This window comes from Macaca nemestrina, chromosome 7 (genome assembly GCF_043159975.1).
Source record: "Macaca nemestrina isolate mMacNem1 chromosome 7, mMacNem.hap1, whole genome shotgun sequence".
In the NCBI taxonomy this organism is placed as follows: Eukaryota; Metazoa; Chordata; class Mammalia; order Primates; family Cercopithecidae; genus Macaca; species Macaca nemestrina.
The window spans coordinates 52,350,130-52,370,975 of NC_092131.1; the positions used below are offsets into that span (position 1 = coordinate 52,350,130).

A 20,846-nucleotide genomic window follows, 5' to 3' on the forward strand; every position below is an offset into this window, starting at 1 on the left:
AATACTGGAGAACAATAGCAAGGTTCAAGCTGTGGTCTTAAGCATGAAAAAGATGAAGGTCTTTCGAGTTGCAATAGTCTGAATAATGGTCCCCCAAGAGATAGCCACATCCTAATCCCCAGAACCTGTGAATGTGTTACGTTGCCAGGCAAGGGGAAATGTGATTAAGGACTTTGAGAAGGGACAATTAGCCTGGATTACCCGATAGGCCCTAAATATAATCACAAGGGTCCTCATATGAGGGAGGCAAGAAGCCTTTTATGTTTAATGCAATAGGTCAAGATCATGTTTATGAGTCAACCTGACTGGGCTATGGAGTACCCAGTTAACCCATTTGGTTAAACATTATTCTGGGTGTGTCTGTGAGGCTGTTTCTATATGAAATTAACATAAGGATCTGTAGACTGAGTAAAGCAGATTGCCCTCCCCGGTGTGAGCTGGCCTCACCCAATTCATTGAAGGCCTGAATAGAACAAAAGTCTCAGTAAGAGAGAATTCACTCTCTGCCTGTCTTCAAGCTGGGACATCAACTTTCTCCTGTCTTCATGCTCATATTCTGGCTGAAAATTATACCATAAGCTCTCCTGGTTCTCAGGCCTTCGAACTCAGACTGAAACTACTGTCGGCTGTCCTGGGTCTCCAGCTTGCCAAACACAGACCATGCGGCTTCTCACCCTTCATAAGCTTGTGAGTCTATTCCTTATATTAAATCCCTTTATACATAGATGTCTTTCCTATTGCTTCTGTTTCTCTGGAGAATCCAGACCAATACAAAGGTCAAGGGGAACATGATGACAAAGCAAGAGGCTGGAGTGTTGTGAGGAAGGGCCGACAAACCCAGGAATGCAGGGGGCCTCCAGAAGCTAGAGAATGTCAGGGAAGAGACTCCCCGCTGGAGCTGCCAGAGGAACCAATCCTGATGACATCTTGACTTTAGCCCATGCGACTTACTTTGGACTTTGGCTTCCAGAACTGTAAAAGAAAAAATTTGTGTTGCTTTAAGCCACTAGTGGTAATTCGCTTCATCAGTTGTGAGAAACTATACATGAGTCAAGGTCTAAGAATTGTGAGCCTAGAGCGCTGGGTTAGATCCACAGTCAGTCAAATCACCTGCAACGACTGTGGAATTTGCACTGGAGAGGAAGCTGGAAGGCAGATGCCAGTTTCTAACACATGGGGAGAAGTGACCAAGGGGTGAATGGGTGACAGCAAAGGGGAGAGCAATGTTTGTAGATAGCGTGAGGCTCAGGGGAGCAGAGTTTTCTTTTAAAGAATAGGGGAGGGGTATCGGTTTTCCAAAGGAAAGGGCTATCAAAAGGAGGAGTGGATGGCCCAGGTGAAAAGAAAACAAGATGTTGGGTCAGAAGTGAGGAAGCATGAGGCAGTGTGGGGATGAGAAGCTGGGGGAGGATATTTGATTGAAGAGTGCATCAGTCAAGGTCCAATATGGAGACAAACCCCACAAAACTCGAACAGAAAAAGTTTAATATAGTTATTCATTGCCACAGGAGATGACCTACATATGGGTAAAAACAGCACTAAAGAATACCCTGGGCCGGGTGCGGTGGCTCATGCCTGTAATGCCAGCACTTTGGGAGGCCGAGGCAGGCAGATCATTCGAGGTCAGGAGTTCAAGACCAGCCTGGCCAACATGGTGAAACTCTGTCCCTACTAAATATACAAAAATTAGCTGGGCGTGAAGGCAGGTACCTGTAATCTCAGCTACTTGGGAGGCTGAGGCATGAGAATCGCTTGAACCCGGGAGGCAGAGATTGCAGTGAGCTAAGATCACGCCATTGCACTCCAGCCTGGGCAACAAAGCGAGACTCTGTCTCAAAAAAAAAAAAAAAAAAAAAAAATACTCTGGGGCTGAGGAAGAGTTTGCAGGAAAAGACAAACTTGGAAGGGGAGGCTCAAACCTCACGGAGAAGGCATGGCTGCAGCCCAGGAGTGGCAGAGAAGCTAGCTGGGTTGCCCTGGGTGAGAGCTGTTCCACTGTTGGACAAGTACAAAACTCCCACCCAGGGTGCAGACGGGCAGGAAGCCACAGCCAAAAGTGGTGCTATCAGTTTCTTGTGGGTGCTATAACAAATGACCACAAATCTAAACCAACACAGATTTATTCTCTTACAATCCTGGAAGTCAGAAGTTGAACACAAGTCCCAACCCAGCTGTCAGGGCTGGGTTCCTTTTGGACACTCTAGGGAAGAACCCTCTTCCTTGTCCTTTTCAGCTTCCAGAAAGCCTAGTCCTTGCCTCATGGCCCCCGTTCATCTTCAAAATCAGCAGTGGCAGGATGAGTCCTCACACTGCAGCACTCCAAAGTAGCTTCCATGGTCACTTCTCATTACCTGACTGAATGTTCTGTCTCCATCTTCCACATTTAAAGGACCCTTGTGATTACATAGGGCCCAGCCAGATATCCAAAATCATCCCTCATCTTTAGGTCAGTTGACGAGCAACTTGAATTCCATCTGTAACCTTTGCCATGTAACAAACTCTTTGCCATGTAACAAAACCTAATCATATCTTCTAGAGATCAGGACATGAACATATCTGGGGCCATTACTCTGCCTATCACACTAGAAAACTCCCCCTAGGCTGGCAGGCCTAGTGGGGGAAGCCAGCCACTACGGTATCTACAAGATTCTTCCTGTGGTGGTTGGTAAAACTCACTACAGGTAAATAACCCTGTAAGTCCATATATATATATACACACACACACATATACATACACACACACACACACATGTTCTTGGCAGCCATACCATAGGAGCAGTAAGCAGATAGAAAACACCAGAACCAGGAAGAGAAGGTCCTTTTCCTTCCATGTCCCTCCAACAACTTCTACTGACAAAGCTTAACATAAGTGCATCTGCTCCAAAGGAGAAATGTTTAAAGGACCCAGCTCCATTTTAGGACAAACAATGAAAAGTAGGTTTGCAGCTGAGAAGCAATAAATTTATAACTGGCTCAGGGGGCCTTTAAATTGGGGGTGGTAACCAAGGATGGCAGTAATACGAGGCTGGTGAGCTTACTGGTCTTAATTTCCAGAAAAACCCTGGTGTACAGTTACTAAAGAACTGAGGATTAGAAGGCGGCCAGCTGGTGGCCAGCCACACTTGTAGATGCGAAGGCCAGTGTAGAGCAGCTGAGCCCGTAGACCCTAAGACCTGTGTAGAACGGGCCCTGGGGGGAGCCAAAGGCCAGGACTATGAATAACACCTAAAAATTTTTTGCAAACTGCAAAATATTTCAACATTTATAATGTCTAAGACATCAAATTACACGTCATCTCATTCAGCTCCGTCCCTCCCGGGCCTGATTAGGCCACCCTTAATCTACAACTGCTTTGGGAAAAGAGTTTTTTTTCTTTTATTTAAGTTATGGCATAGAAAGTAGCCTCAATCCCAAGTCCTATCACTCACCTTATAATTCAGCAGCTGGTGAACTCCCTTCCAGATTTCATTTGGAATTTGTAACCTCAAATCCCTCAGCCACTTCCATAAAGGCATGTAAAATACGATCTCATCAGACACACCAAGAAGCCAGGTGAAATCATCACATGATCTCTCAAGGAAGTAAAGATATCAAGCCTTAACACTTAATGAATTTCAACTTGATTCTGCTCTGTAGTTAATGAAGCTTTTAAAGTGCGGCTCTCAAACTTCAGATCTTCTCTTCAGATCTGGCTATTGATGTTGCTGAGGGCTATGGTTGTGGGAAGTGTCAATATCACTAAAATGTGCTTATTTGCTCTATCATGATTAGGGTAATTTAAGTTTGGGACTCTAAACATTCAAACACTTCAAATAAAAGGAAACAATATGGCTGTCATTAAAATGGTAGTAACAGAATCTGCCATTTGTTCATTTTCTGGCAGGAAGACAAATGGTCCCACATTGAAGCCTCAGTTGTGCTGATTCTAATCATTTAAATCGAGTTGGGTGGCTTATTTTGCCAATCGTAAAAATGCCACAGTTTGTGGAATTTTTCTCTGCAATTACCCCTGCTTCTAAACTTTCTCTTGGGATAAATTGCATGAGCAGACATTTTCCCTCTTAAGCCTATGAGTAAGTTAGACGGAAACCTTGGTGCAGTAAGTCCTACTTCCAGCTGACTTTCTGTATGTCATCTATAACAAGATACAAACTTGCTTTGTCTTGGTTACCTCACCCACAAAAGGCTGATGGTAAGTCTAGTAAAGTCTGTTATCTGACATGGAAGGAACTTGGTGTTTGGAATTCTGCTATTATAATAGAAATAAAGACATGCAGGGTGGGGAGTAGAGGGAGCAAGACATTCAGGACAGTGGCATGTACTCTGATAGGGTCTTTACTGGTTCAGAATCTTGTGCTTTTTCTTTTTCTGGAACAGAATGAAGATTTTTAAATCTTTTGCTGTGAGGTTGAACAAGCATCAAAGAACCAATCCACAACTTCCCAAATTATGTTTAATAAGCCAATTATTTCATAAACACTTGAATTGTTAATGAGCAGTAATTATTCTCTCTCTGGAAGTTATCCTGGCTTAGCTTTGTGGGGCTTTGCCCTAAGCACGAACAGATTTGTATTCAGCCAAAGACTCAAGGGAATCCCTGTTGGATTTCTGAAACTCTATAGCTCCCTCCTCTTGGGTATTCTTCTCCATAAATTATAGTTGGTTTGGCTATCTCAAATTCTGACTTCTATCTCTTCAACTCCGTGAGGCTGCATAACTCTTTTAACATCCCCTTCCTCACACCATATTTTGGACGTGGCTCCCAGGCAGAGACTCTGGGGAGTGAAAGCTCATCTCATTTGTCCCCTTTTTCTCAGTCACCATGGTCCTGTTGTCTGTTGTCCAATGTCTAAAAATGGTGGATTCTGTATTTTGTTCAGCTTTTTAGTTACTGGTTGTTTTTGTCATCATTATTTTCTACTGTTGCTTTTTTTTCCAGTCTTCTTTTTAGTATTATGTTTTATTCTCTTTCTTTTCAGCTGTGCCCCTTTGTATAATTATTTTTACTTGTTGCTCTAGAGATTACATTACGCCTCCTTATCAGTCTATTTGAAATTAATGTGGTACTGCCCCATGTATGCAAGAACATTACAGTAACATAATTCCATTTGTCCCAAGTCTTTTGTGCTCTTTCTGTCATGTATTTTACATCTATACAGTTTTACGTTAAACTTTAGTTACCCCTTAAATAAGTTTTTTAAAAATAAAAGGATAGTCTTTATATTTTCACATATTTTGCCTTTTGGGAACTCTTCATTTCTTCCTGTGCATTCAAGTTTTCATCTGGTGTCATTTACCTTTACCTCCAGCTACAGGGAACTGCGTTTAGCGCTTCTTATAGTGCTGGTGTGTGGGTGATAAATTCTCTTAGTTTTCATTTACCTGAAAATGTCTCAGGTTTATACCTCTTTATAACTCTTCTATTATCATTTTAGTGAGATCTTAGGAGGGAGAAGAGAAAATTTTATTCAATATGCTTTCTTTAATGCAAAGTTGGAAGCCTGACCGTGAGGGATTCTCTGTTTCACTCCTGGCCTCTCCCAGCCCTTTGCAATCCTGGAAAAGATTTTTTGGAAAACGCGAACTGGTGCCCAAAGCCCTCAGAGGCCAGGGGCCAGATAAAGGGTACATTTCTTATAAAGATAATGGTTACAGAGAGAGGTTTAGTATCCAGGCAACCATTTTAAAAACAATAGTAACAGCTAACATACATTAAGTTTATGTTCCAGACACTAGCCTGAGTGCTTTATGAGCATTCTCTTACCTCACCCTTATAGCAGCCCTATGTGGCAGGGAGAATGAGAAACATTATTGACTTCCTGGAGTTGCTGTGAGGGTAAAATGAGGTGAGGATAAACCATTAGGGAGAAAGGAGGTAGCACATGGAAAGTTCGACATATGTTAACTATTGTTATTACCGCTGTAGCAAAAAAAAAAAACAAAGATCACAAAGAATATCAATAGGAAGGTGGATCAGCTCCAGACACAGTGGCTTGGCAGGAGGGAGCTATGAAAATGAAGTCAAAGAGTGACTTCTGAAGGGGAGAGACTGATGGGCAATGCAGCGATGCTGTCCCCTGACTCCCTCCTGCCCACCATATCCCAAATTATCACTCCCTCATAATCTTCCTTTTCCATGATTTGATGGCTGGAGAAGCCCTGTTTACTAAAATAATGATCTGTGCAAAAGACTGATACAGATTATCCTGGTGGACGTCTCTTAATGTTCAATTATAGCTTGGTATTTTGGTTTATGTTTTTAAGAACACTTAAGTACAAGTCTTGTATATACATGTTGATAGCAGCTTTATTTATAGTAGGCAAAAACTGGAAAAATACAAACATTCATCTATAAATGAACAGATAAATCAACTGTAGTATGTACATACAATGCCATGTACTCAGAAATAAAAGGGACTATTGATTTTTATTATGTTGAGTGAAAGATGCCAGACAAAAAGTAAGCACCTACTATATGATTCTCAAAACTGCATATTACCATAGAGAGACAGAAAGCATATCAGGAGTTGCTTGGGGACAGGAAAGTTGGGGAGAAGACAAGTTACAAAGATACACAAGAAATCTTTTGTGGGTAATGTTTATGTTCATTATCTTGATTGTGGTTCATATTGCAAAATTTATCCAACTGTACACATATGTGCGATTTATTCTACATTCATTATATTTTAATAAAACGGTTTAAAAACAAACCATGAGATCTCAGTTAACTCCCACTATATTGGCAAAAGAAAAATGATTTGTACAATAATACCAAGTGTTGTGAAGTTATAGAGCAATAGAAACTCCCACATACTTTTTATGGAAATGTAAATTAAAACAATCACTATAGAAAACAGTCTAGTGGTTCCTATTAAAATGGAACATGTGCATATTCTATAAGCCAAAGTTCCATCCCTAGGTATATACCCTAGAAAAGCTCATATCCTCATACCCAAGAACATATGTACCAGAATATACATAGCACCATTATTCACAATAGCTCATAGTCTAAAAAATGAACCCTGTCACTGTCCATTTAGAACAGATGGATAAGGAAATTTTGGTGTATTCCCTCAATAAAACATTATATAGGAGGATGAAGGGGGAAGAGGAAAAAGAGAGGGGAAAGAGAAAGGGAAAAGAAGAAGGAACTCAAACTATATGCAACCATATTTATGACTCTCATAGAATAATGTTGAACAAAAAAGGCACATCACATTAATCATCCATCTTAGTAAAGGTCAAAAGCATATAAAACTAAATAATGTACTACTGGATGTGTAAACCTACACAAAAACACTACTTACAATAAAGGAATAGCATACACAAATTTGGAATTGTGATTATGTCTGTGAGTGGTTGGAGTTGGATGGGATTGGAAAAGGATATCCAAGGAAATTCAAAGTAATGGTAACATTCTCTCTTTTAAATAGGATAGCAGGCAACCAAGTGCTCATTGCACTCTTATTTATACCTCACATGTATTTTGTAACTGTCATTCTCAATCAAATCAATATTAAACAAAAGTAATTTTAAGAAACAGTTATTACCGAATATTCAACTTAGGCACTGGAAAGCTCTATAAAGACTCCAAAGAATAAACTCCTAAAGCAATACAACTTTCTAGATAACCTTCCAACATACCAGTAGCAAAATGAAACATGCATTTAAAACACTAAGCATGGCACCTGGAAAACAGCACTCAATAAATGTTTGCAATTATTATAACTGCCATTATTTTGTTGTTGTAATTATTACTAATAATACTTGTTAATCGCTTTATAGAAGCATCAGTCACAATCCAGTTAAAAATTGTAAAGTTAACTCCTAGGTCATTGTAAGAGTGAATAGAAACTGGGGCAATTATGTGTTAAGGCTACTCATGATATTAAAACCAGGTGCTCAGCACATGTGCAAAAGTCCTCTATTCTCCATGCAAATGTGGGTAGGAAATGCAAGCTAGTTTATTCAAAATAGGTGTCAAGATACAGGCAGAAAGTTACCAGGATTAGTTGTCAGGGAAAAAACCTGTTTCATCTGACTGGACATGTTTCTCTATTCTAACAGAAGACTAAGTCTATAGAGACTGTTACCTAACAGAACATTAGGGCTAAGATTCCATAAAAACTTTTGTTCCTGGGTTCCTATTTGTCCTCATAGTATTAGGTGAATAAACCACCCTGTCCTTGCTCCCAAAAATGGGAAAAACTTACATTTTTCTCATCTTACTTTATTCCAAGCAATTCCTTCTTCAAGGGGATAAAAATTATAATATTGGTCAATTGGAGGAGAACAGCATCCATGCATATTCAGACTTTGTGGGGGTGGATAATAAAGAAATTCACTGAAGAGGAAAAAAGCTTAAATTTGACTTATTTCTGAAAAAAATATTCCCCGTGTGACATGATGAGAAAATATCAAGAAACACCTAGAGAACCACCAGCCGGAGCCAAGCACATGTTGCAATCTCTGTTCCTCTCCAAATCTGTAGAATTTATAGACATGGTATAAAAATACTTAGTAAATATTTTAAAACCTTGAAAACAAGAACACTCATTTAATAAGAAACTGTGAAGAAATTGCAAAAGAAGAAAGGCAAATTGAAAACCATATGCATAACTTTCAGTGTGTTCCCCAAACCAGCAGCATTAGCTGCTGGGAATTTGTTTGAAATGCAAATTCTTGAACCCTAACCCACACCCACTGAACCAGAAACACAGTTTGGGAACTGGGAATGTATCAATTAACAAATTTGAATTTAACAAATATAAAATACTTTCAATAGTTTGGAACATTTACAGATATTGACTATATACTTGGCAACAAAGGAATTGTTAAACAAAACTTGTATTATTGCATTTGGGTTAGAATTTGCTAGTCCCTGATAACAGTTTGGATGTTTGTCCCCTCCAAATCCATGTTGAACTGTAATCCTCAGTGGAGGTGCGGCCTAGCAGGAAGCATTCGGATCACGGGGGCAGACTCCTCATGATTTGCTTAGTTAGCATGATGAGTGAGTTCTTGCTCAGTTAGTTGAGGCGAGAACTGGTTGCTTAAAAGTGCGTGGCCCCTTCCCCTTCTCTCCTGCTCCTGCTTGCCGTGCAATACTCTGGCTCCCTCTTTACTTTCTGCCATGATTATAGGCTTCCTGAAGTCTCATCAGAAGCAGATGCCAGTACCCTGCTTTCTATACAGCCTGCAGAACCGTGAGCCAATTAAGCTTTTCCTTATACATTACCCTGCCATGGGTATTTATTTACAGCAATGCAAGAAGTGACTAACACGGGGGGGCGGAGCAAGATGGTCGAATAGGAACAGCTCCAGTCTCCAGCTCCCAGTGCGAGTGACACAGAAGACAGGTGATTTCTGCATTATCAACTGAGGAACGCAGCTCATCACCAGCAACGGATCAAAGCTGGACGGAGAATGACTTTGACGAGATGAGAGAAGAAGGCTTCAGTCCATCAAACTTCTCAGAGCTAAAGGAGGAATTACGTACCCAGCGCAAAGAAACTAAAAATCTTGAAAAAAGAGTGGAAGAACTGATAACCAGAATAATTAATGCAGAGAAGGCCATAAACGAACGGACAGAGATGAAAACCATGACACGAGAAAATACGTGACAAATGCACAAGCTTCAGTAACCGACTTGATCAACTGGAAGAAAGAGTATCAGCGATTGAGGATCAAATGAATGAAATGAAGCGAGAAGAGAAATCTAAAGAAAAAAGAAGAAAAAGAAATGAACAAAGCATTCAAGAAGTATGGGATTATGTAAAAAGACCAAATCTACATCTGATTGGGGTGCCTGAAAGTGAGGGGGAAAATGGAACCAAGTTGGAAAACACTCTTCAGGATATCATCCAGGAGAACTTCCCCAACCTAGTAGGGCAGGCCAACATTCAAATTCAGGAAATACAGAGAATGCCACAAAGATACTCCTCGAGAAGAGCAACTCCAAGACACATAATTGCCAGATTCACCAAAGTTGAAATGAAGGAAAAAATCTTAAGGGCAGCCAGAGAGAAAGGCCGGGTTACCCACAAAGGGAAGCCCATCAGACTAACAGCAGATCTCTCGGCAGAAACTCTATAAGCCAGAAGAGAGTGGGGGCCAATATTCAACATTCTTAAAGAAAAGAATTTTCAACCCAGAATTTCATATCCAGCCAAACTAAGTTTCATAAGTGAAGGAGAAATAAAATCCTTTACAGATAAGCAAATGCTGAGAGATTTTGTCACCACCAGGCCTGCCTTACAAGAGACCCTGAAGGAAGCACTAAACATGGAAAGGAACAACTGGTACCAGCCATTGCAAAAACATGCCAAAATGTAAAGACCATCAAGGCTAGGAAGAAACTGCATCAACTAACGAGCAAAATAACCAGTTAATATCATAATGGCAGGATCAAGTTCACACATAACAATATTAACCTTAAATGTAAATGGACTAAATGCTCCAATTAAAAGACACAGACTGGCAAACTGGATAAAGAGTCAAGACCCATCAGTCTGCTGTATTCAGGAGACCCATCTCACATGCAGAGACATACATAGACTCAAAATAAAGGGATGGAGGAAGATCTACCAAGCAAATGGAAAACAAAAAAAAGCAGGGGTTGCAATACTAGTCTCTGATAAAACAGACTTTAACCCATCAAAGATCAAAAGAGACAAAGGCCATTACATAATGGTAAAGGGATCAATTCAACAGGAAGAGCTAACTATCCTAAATATATATGCACCCAATACAGGAGCACCCAGATTCATAAAGCAAGTCCTTAGAGACTTACAAAGAGACTTAGACTCCCATACAATAATAATGGGAGACTTCAACACCCCATTGTCAACATTATTAGACAGATCAACGAGACAGAAAGTTAACAAGGATGTCCAGGAATTGAACTCATCTCTGCAGCAAGCAGACCTAACAGACATCTACAGAACTCTCCACTCCAAATCAACAGAATATACATTCTTCTCAGCACCCCATCACACTTATTCCAAAATTGACCACATAATTGGAAGTAAAGCACTCCTCAGCAAATGTACAAGAACAGAAATTATAACAAACTGTCTCTCAGACCACAGTGCAATCAAACTAGAACTCAGGACTAAGAAACTCAATCAAAATCGCTCAACTACATGGAAACTGAACAACCTGCTCCTGAATGACTACTGGGTACACAACGAAATGAAGGCAGAAATAAAGATGTTCTTTGAAACCAGTAAGAACAAAGATACAACATACCAGAATCTCTGGGACACATTTAAAGCAGTGTGTAGAGGGAAATTTATAGAACTAAATGCCCACAAGAGAAAGCTGGAAAGATCTAAAATTGAGACTCTAACAGCACAATTAAAAGAACTAGAGAAGCAAGAGCAAACACATTCAAAATCTAGCAGAAGGCAAGAAATAGCTAAGATCAGAGCAGAACTAAAGGAGATAGAGACACAAAAAACCCTCCAAAAAATCAATGAATCCAGGAGTTGGTTTTCTGAAAAGATCAACAAAATTGATAGACTGCTAGCAAGACTAATAAAGAAGAAAAGAGAGAAGAATCAAATAGACGCAATAAAAAATGATAAAGGGGATATCACCACCGACCCCACAGACAAACAAACTACCATCAGAGAATACTATACTGCTCAAGGTGATTTATAGATTCAATGCCATCCCCATCAAGCTACCAATGAGTTTCTTCACAGAATTGGAGAAAACTGCTTTAAAGTTCATATGGAACCAAAAAAGACCCCACATTGCCAAGATAATCCTAAGTCAAAAGAACAAAGCTGGAGGCATCACGCTACCTGACTTCAAACTATACTACAAGGCTACACTAACCAAAACAGCATGGTACTGGTACCAAAACAGAGATATAGACCAATGGAACAGAACAGAGCCCTCGGAAATAATACCACACATCTACAGCCATCTGATCTTTGACAAACCTGACAAAAACAAGAAATGGGGAAAGGATTCCCTATTTAATAAACGGTGCTGGGATAATTGGCTAGCCATAAGTAGAAAGCTGAAACTGGATCCTTTCCTTACTCCTTATACGAAAATTAATTCAAGATGGATTAGAGACTTAAATGTTAGACCTAATACCATAAAAACCCTAGAAGAAAACCTAGATAATACCATTCAGGACATAGGCATGGGCAAGGACTTCATGTCTAAAACACCAAAAGCAACGGCAACAAAAGCCAAAATTGACAAATGGGATCTAATTCAACTAAAGAGCGTCTGCACAGCAAAAGAAACTACCATCAGAGTGAACAGGCAACCTACAGAATGGGAGAAAATTTTTGCAATCTACTCATCAGACAAAGGGCTAATATCCAGAACCTACAAAGAACTCAAACAAATTTACAAGAAAAAAACAAACAACCCCATCAAAAAGTGGGCAAAGGATATGAATAGACATTTCTCAAAAGAGGACATTCATACAGCCAACAGACACATGAAAAAATGCTCATCATCACTGGCCATCAGAGAAATGCAAATCAAAAGCACAATGAGATACCATCTCACACCAGTTAGAATGGCAATCATTAAAAAGTCAGGAAACAACAGGTGCTGGAGAGGATGTGGAGAAATAGGAACACTTTTACACTGTTGGTGGGATTGTAAACTAGTTCAACCATTATGGAAAACAGTATGGCGATTCCTCAAGGATCTAGAACTAGAAGCACCATATGAACCAGCCATCCCATTACTGGGTATATACCCAAAGGATTACAAATCATGCTGCTATAAAGACACATGCACACGTATGTTTATTGTGGCACTATTCACAATAGCAAAGACTTGGAATCAACCCAAATGTCCATCAGTGACAGACTGGATTAAGAAAATGTGGCACATATACACCATGGAATACTATGCAGCCATAAAAAAGGATGAGTTTGTGTCCTTTGTAGGGACATGGATGCAGCTGGAAACCATCATTCTCAGCAAACTATCACAAGAACAGAAAACCAAACACTGCAGGTTCTCACTCCTAGGTGAGAACTGAACAATGAGATCACTTGGACTCGGGAAGGGGAATATCACACACCGGGGCCTATCACGGGGAGCGGGGCCGGGGGGCGGGATTGCATTGGGAGTTATACCTGATGTAAATGACAAGTTGATGGGTGCTGATGAGTTGATGGGTGCAGCACACCAACATGGCACAAGTATACATATGTAACAAACCTGCACGTTATGCACATGTACTCTAGAACTTAAAGTATTAAAAAAAAAAAAAAAAAAGTGACTAACACGGTCACGTTTTTATTTTATTTACATAGCTAGCAAGGAGAAAAACTAGATGCAGAGGTTTGATAAGCCTGCATAATTTAGGTGGCAATGGAACTTACCAACACAATTCATCAACATAAGTAAGCAAATTTCCATTTCCTATAACTACAGTCTGTGGATTAACTCAACAATGACATATTTTATGTATTTTGAAATGAATACTGCATTCACTAGATAAACAGGAACTTTGTATTTGGCACTGGATGAAATCCCAAGAACTCTGTATTGAATAGCTCAGGAAGAACCTGCTATTGACTCATAAATTCGTAACTGCTAGATTCTTCATAGCAAAAGCAAGAGACAACGCAGAAATGCAAATGTAAATAAGACCTTTCCCCACCTATCTGACTCTGTTTCCTGTGTTCTGAGATCACTGGAAAATAAATATTCCCCAACTCCCTCTTATTTTTTAACTGAAGAAGGCAATAACCAGCCTGGTATAGTAACTTGAAAACTCAAACTTTCAGATAATGAGATCATTTCCTGCCAAAGCTTCACATTCTTCTTGACACATTCTAAATCAAGACTAAATAATTTTTTTTTGGTTTATAATTTCTTTTTGAAGTCTCCACAAATTCAGGAAATTGGTGTCATATAGGTCATATTCACTGACACAAATGCAGTATTAGAAAAAGATCCTTTAAAAATCTATGCATGTGAAAAATATATAACACACTCCAAAAAAAAAAAAAAAAAGCTTAAAGCCCAACTGAAAGTTACATAAAATTTGCATAAACTGATGACAACTTACATGTCCCTTAGCAGAGGAATGTATAAATTGTGGCATATTCATAGTTTAAAATGAAGAAATTTTCAAGTCAATATTGAATGAATAAAGCAAATGGCAGAACGATTTATATAAATTTTGAAAACATGCTAAATAGTATTATGTTAGTTATGGATACCTAGCTATGGTATTAATTGATAACAACATGAAATTAAATGATAAATCTCAGCCTCAGTGCAGTGGCTACCTCCGAAAATGGAGGGAAATGGGATGGGGGTTTTACAAGATGTTTCAACTGTAGCTAATGTTTTCTTTTATTTAAAAAATTCAAGCAAACAGAAGGTGGAGGAACACGGCTTTTTCTCTTATTTTCTATGCTTTTCTATATGTTTGAAATACTCACAAATTAAAAAAATTTGTGAGTATTTCAATGAATTCCAGTATTTCAACACTGGAATACAACACAATACCTATGTATCAAAATCTGAGATGCAGGTAAAGAAGTCCAGAGGAAAATGTATAGCCTAAATTATTAGAAAACAGGAACTGAAAATAAATGAATTAAAATTTACAGGTAAGTTGGCAAAGAAAATAAAAAGAATAAAAAGTATAAAAACATAAATGAATTTAATATAAAACAAAATACATAAAAAATAGTGCTAGGTTGTCCAGTATAATTTAAAACTGTTGGAAAAATAAACCAACATGCCAGATCAGTGACTCAAGGTTTTGATCTCAGAACTGCTTTAGACTTAAAAACTTTTGTTGTTTCTATCAATATTCAATGTACTAGAAATTAAAACCAAGAAAATTGGAAGTTTACTAATTTAAAATAACAATATAATGAACATATTTTCATGAACTATAACTTCATTTTCCAAAACTCAAAAGATAAAATGAGAAAAGTGACATGGCTTTACATATTTGCAAATCTTTTTTGTAGAGAAGGGGTCTCCCTATGTTGCCTAGGCTGCTCTTGAACTCCTGGCCTCCTCACGTTATCCTCCCACTCCGGGCTTCCATAGTGCTGTAATGACAGTCATGAGCCACTGCACCTGGCCTTGTAAATCTCTTTAATTCCTGGCCTAATAGAAGGCAACTGCTTCTGAATTCAATCTGTTGTGATATGTTGTTTTGGTTGAAGTGTATGAAAAAAATCTGGCCTCACACAGACATATATCCTTGGAAAAAAAGCAGCCATTCAGACAACTGTGGATATTCTTTAATGCTACAGTCAAACTCAAGCGGTAATTTATTAAAGATTAATCACAATAACGATATCAATGAACTTTTTGCACTGTTACATTAAAATCCATTGGTTTGTCTTGCCTTTTTTTTTTTTTTTTTTGAGATGGAGCTTCACTCTTGTCACCCAGGCTGGAGTGCGGTGGCACAATCTCGGCTCACTGCACCCTCCGCCCCCCAGGTTCAAGTGATTCTCCCACCTCAGCCTCCCGAGTAGCTGGGATTATAGGTGCCTGCCACCATGCCCAGCCCTGTCTTGCTTTTTGAAGGGATCTTTCACCCACGCATGACTTTGTAACACTGTGCATTGATCATTTGGAAAATACTGGTTCACTGAGTTATACAGATCTTCCAAATGTTGACACATTTCATTACACATATCACAAAACCACATTCATTACCATCACTGCTGATCTCATCAGACGACATTCTCAGGTGACTTTGGTATTGTAGCAGGACTTTTACTGGGGTGAGTAGTGGTGTAAATTCAGTAACTAACACCACAGTTGGGAGCCACTGCTTTAACACTTGCTGAGGCACCATTCAGCACAGATGTCAGTATGGTGAAAAAGGCAAATAATGTCTTATTATGAAAATTAAGTTTGCCCTTGCAAACTCCTAGAAAGGGTCTTGGAGATTCCCAGGGGTCTGCAAACCATACTTTTGACAACCACAAAGGTAGGCAATCCCTTGCAAAGTAGAATCAAGACAAAATGAAAGAAGGTACCTTAACATCAGGAACAAATGAGTAAATTTTAAAATTATAAGACTAGGTATAGTCTAATTTTAAAAATTACTCTAGTAAGTTATATACATAGTTACACTCACATTTATAAATGCATACATACATATATACAAAATATATTTTTTTAATGAGTATAAATAAGGCAATCAAGCCAGACAGCTTAGGTTGGAGGTTGGAAACCTGGTTCCTCTACTTCGTAGCTGTGAGACCTTGGATAATTTAATTATCCTCCCTGTGCCTTAGTTTCCTTATCTATAAAATGAAGATGATGAAAGCACAATCCCCTGGCCAGTTAAACTCTAGGAAAGATTAAATGAACTAACGTAACTGCTTAAAAAAAGTCTGGCATGTGATAGGTTGTACAAGTAGTACGTTGGTTGCCTGGTAGAACTCTGCCAACAAATATAAAATGGCCAGATTTTTTAGGAAAATAAAACAAAAATTTTGTCAAGAAAAAAAATCTACCACTCAGGTTGCAGAACAGCCTAAGAACTTAGTGTCCTTTCCCAACCATGGTCTTCAACCATGCTTTGCGGAGTCTCCCTCTTCTGGACATCCTAAGCAGACCCGACAGCTGTTCTGTAACTTTGGTTAATACAAGTCCAGTCCAATCCAGTGTAATAACCCATCTCCCATCTGCCCCCTGGCTTTAATAATGTCAACAAGGAATCATCTTTTCTTTCATTCCTCCTTTGCCCTCCCTTTTCCAGGGACCCAAATGAGGTCAAGGGACAAACATGTCTTAACCGAGGGTGTAACTGCGGCCTCCTTCTGGTGGTAACTGCTTCTCCCTACATCTCATCCTGGGCAGATTCCACAAGTGGCAGGTTCCCATATGCAGTCTCTGTCCTGGGATGCAAGACACATGAAAAATCTAGCTGTAACTCTGTAAGCAATACAGCTATTGCCCACAGCTATACACCACATAGCCTCTTGCAGCTAGAGTGAAACACATGCAAGACAGCTCAAGCCTGGATGCTTTACACAATATCACTACCTCCAGGAAATGAATTAGTTTTCCTACACCAAACCCAAGGGTACGGCCAGTTTCACAGGCATCCCCACTCCTCCCTTCCACATCTCTCTCTTCTCTTTTTGGGATCAAGAAGTCTGCCCCTAACTATTCGTTATTCTCTTCCTGTAAGCTTTCTTCAATGTGTAATTTTCTTAGGGCTTTCTGCCTCAGTAGACTGTGATAGTGGCAAGGAGAGCCATTCAAGTTTGATGGTACAGGATTCCTTCTCTTTTGATGCTCCCTTCCTCTCCTGGAGACAGGTTTGTAATATACTGGGAGAAGGTGAACGGTCGGGGATTAATGAGGCAAGGAGGCTAGTTTGGCCTTTAAGCACTCAGTGCAACTAAGGAGCTGGGAATATTTAACTGTAAGGGAAATGAACGTAGAGCACAGAATTATCTTTGCATATCTGAACAATCACTGAGAGTGTGATAAGCTTTTTCCTATGTGATTCTGTAGTAAGAAAGGACAGATTGATGCAAGTATCAGGGACACAACTTTTAATGTCATACAAGAACCATTAACAATTAGAGCTGTCAAGTTAGAAAAGGCAATGTTGTGAACTTCCTGCTGCATCAGAGGCAAAAGATGAATGACTGTAAGGTTGAGATGTTGAGGGAAGGGATACAAACTGACAGGAGACTGGACTGTGTCCCCAGAGTCCTTTGACATTTATTTTTTTAAATTAAAACATACAGAGAGGTTGAAAAAAATAGAATTATACAATTCTTCTGAGGAACTTAGCTCTGAAGAGAGAAAGAGTAGTAAGAAGACACCATAACTTGGAAGGCAGAATTTGTTACAGGTGGCAGCAACATGAGCACCTTTAGGCAATGGCAAACGACAAAGTTAAGAGGCTGATATGATATCTGACCTTCAGATCAATTTCCTAATGATTTGCTGAAAGCAGCAAAGGTAGCAAAAGGTAATGTGAATCCCCACACCAGTCCTCACTGGCCCTAAGAAGTCACTTCAGTTGATTTCTATATGCCTTAGAAATACTGTATGTGCAGTGTTAGGAAACACCACTTTAGATAATCTTCAATCTCCAAAAATGAATTTTATCCATTCATTCATTTAAATAGTTGAGCACAATGAAGTATCCGGCACTGTCTCAGGCTACAGATACAGCAATGAACCAAAGAGATATTTCCTGCCCTTGTGGAGCTTCCTTACTGATGGGAGCAAGGGGAGTAGATATCAAGTATGACAGACAATAAGGTAGAATAGGGAGGGCAGGAAGGATAGTAGATAGTCAGGAAAGACTTAATGAGAACGGTGACATTTAAGCAGATTTCAACATAGTGAAGGAGCAAGCCAAAGCTGACATACCAGAGGAGAGTTCCAAGCCCAGAGAACAGTAAATGCAAAGGCCCCATGACAGAAGCATGACTGTTACGTGCACAAAAATAACCAGATGACCACAGTGCAGCCTAATGGGTACTTTAGTACTGAATGGCACAAAGTATTTCTCAGTAGTTATTTAGCATCTGAAGTGTTTTTAACCAATTATTAAAAAAACTTTCATCGGCCAGACACAGTGGCTCACACCTGTAATCCCAGCCCTTTGGGAAGCCAAGATGGGTGGATCACCTGAGGTCAGCAGTTCAAGACCAGCCTGGCCAACATGGTGAAACCCCCTCTCTACTAAAACTACAAAAATTAGCCAGGCATGGTGGCGCACACCTATAATCCCAGCTACATGAGAATCTCTTGAATCTGGGAGGTGGAGGTTGCAGTTAGTCCAGATCACGCCACTGCACTCCTGCCTAGACAACAGAGTGAGACTCTATCAAAAAACAATGACGACGACGACGAAACTTTCAACAAAAAAGATAACACATCTAAACAGTGTAACAGTGCCTGAAAAAGAAAACTAAAAGTTAATTATTATTACTTCAAAAAAATTATAGAAATGGTAAAAATAGAGCTCCTCTACCTGAAATGTGGGTGGTAAGTCTGAAATCCTAAATGCTTGCTCTGTCCTTTCTGAAATCCCAGCACTCCTGGGCACTTTACATTGGACCAAACTGAAGAGGACCCAGAGCACCAGTTAGAAAGGTTATAGAAGCTACATAAACCTACCTTGTTGAATAGTTGCAATTAATAGCTGTATTCTAAATTATAATGTTCTGTACTACTAATGAAATTGTTAAAGCTCAATAAAAATTAGAACAAGTCAAGTTTGAATAATAAGCATCCTTTTATTTGCTGACGCCATTACAAAAACCGATTACATTAGCAACAAAAAAAGTGTTTTCTTGAGTTGGAGTCAGAGGCAGTTACTTCCCAAAATGTTAAGTAAAACAGTGTACAACATCAGTATTAAAATGTTAAATTTTACATTGTCTTTACCACTTTGATCTTCTGAACAATTTTATTGAGCAAAATAAGATAAAAGATTACATGTTTATCTTCAGGAATGTAAAGGTCTAATTATTCAAACAGTTTTTATTATAAAACTAAACTCTGAAGGTGTCTACAGAGTTGGCTTTTTTTTTCTTTCTTTAAATCAGTAGTCTAACAAGGATTAGAAAAGACAAAACTCTGTTCAGTGTTTCTGACAAAGTAGAAAGGGTGAAAACATAAATAAGGCTTTAATTTGGCAAAATATAATACAATGCCTTTTTTATCCTCAAATGAATAGTTTCCCAATTACTTCACTCTGTAAAAGATCAGAAAGAATGAATTTCACTTTAAAACAAAGCAACAGAAGGCAATCAGAAGACATCTGTCAAACACCAAAAGTACATTATTCCATTTGATCTAGCATGGCCCTTCGAACTAGGCTCAAAGCAATTCACACTAATGGTAATCAAAATGAGAAAACTCTCAGGATTCAAAGGAAACAAGCTTTTAGGTAGGTATTTTTAAATGTGAGCCAAATTATGTTAGAAAACATTTAAGAGAACAACACTGGTAATCCATTTTTATTAGTCCTACTAAGAGAATGTAAAGCTAAAGTGATTGAGTAGCACTGAAAAGAGGTTGAATACAATCTTACCCCAGTGAATACATAATTTAAAAGAGCAGACATACCTTTTTTTTTTTTTTTTAAGTCATACGAAGTTTTCTAAGTCAGATGACTACAGAAATTAAACTTCAAAAGCCATCAGAGAGACTAAGAGGACTTAACCAAACACAACATGTTAAATTTTGCCTTGGATTCTAGTTCGGGGAAAATAGTTAAAAAGCTATATTGGGTACAACTGACAAAATGTGAATAAAAGTTTAATATTGGATAGTACGTAACTACTGTTTCCTCTTTTTGGATGTAATAATGGTACCACTGATTGGTAAAACAATGTCTTGTTTTCGGAGATGCGTGCTAAAGTACTTAGAGATAAAATGTCATAATGACTAAAACTTACTTTCAATTAGTTTAACAACAACAAAATATGTAGACGTATAGAAAGAGATGAAGCAGCTGGAGGATTTACGGGTGCTGTACTATTCTTTCAACTTTATGTGTGAAATTTTTCAAAATGAAAAGTTTAGAGGAAAGAAGCAATTGGAAAATTAAAAAGCAAAGTTATCCCTGGCTATTAACAGTTGATCAGAAAGTCTAAAAAGATCACTAGGACATTAAACTCTAAAGTGCTATGTAAACATATTACTGAAAATGAAAACCTGATCCGTATGATAGCCAAGGTTCAGTGTAGAAATAAGATAAGTTTTTCTCCACAGCATTAACTCTTGTATTTCAGGAGCACTATGAAAGGACTTTTTCTTTCAGAAACAACAGATGACTGAATCACATAAGAATCTACTTGCTACAGGGAGTACAGAGAGCACACACAGAGCTT

The 20,846-nt window shown here is 38.9% G+C and overlaps 1 protein-coding gene across 19 annotated transcripts in view; it reads right to left on the reverse strand.

The window, feature by feature from the left end:
• Window positions 1–20,846, reverse strand: part of LOC105473588 (kinectin 1) — a 160,346-nt gene that overhangs the window by 36,238 nt on the left and 103,262 nt on the right. For 8 of the 19 annotated variants that reach the window (XM_071100134.1, XM_011727438.2, XM_011727440.2 and 5 more), the window contains one exon: window positions 19,220–19,705. The exons of the other annotated variants lie outside the window; for them this stretch is intronic. In XM_071100134.1, coding sequence (XP_070956235.1) covers window positions 19,701–19,705 — 5 coding nt within the window. In that variant the 3' untranslated portion in view covers window positions 19,220–19,700. Of the gene's footprint in view, window positions 1–19,219; window positions 19,706–20,846 lie in introns of those variants that run through there. 19 annotated transcript variants of the gene reach the window in all.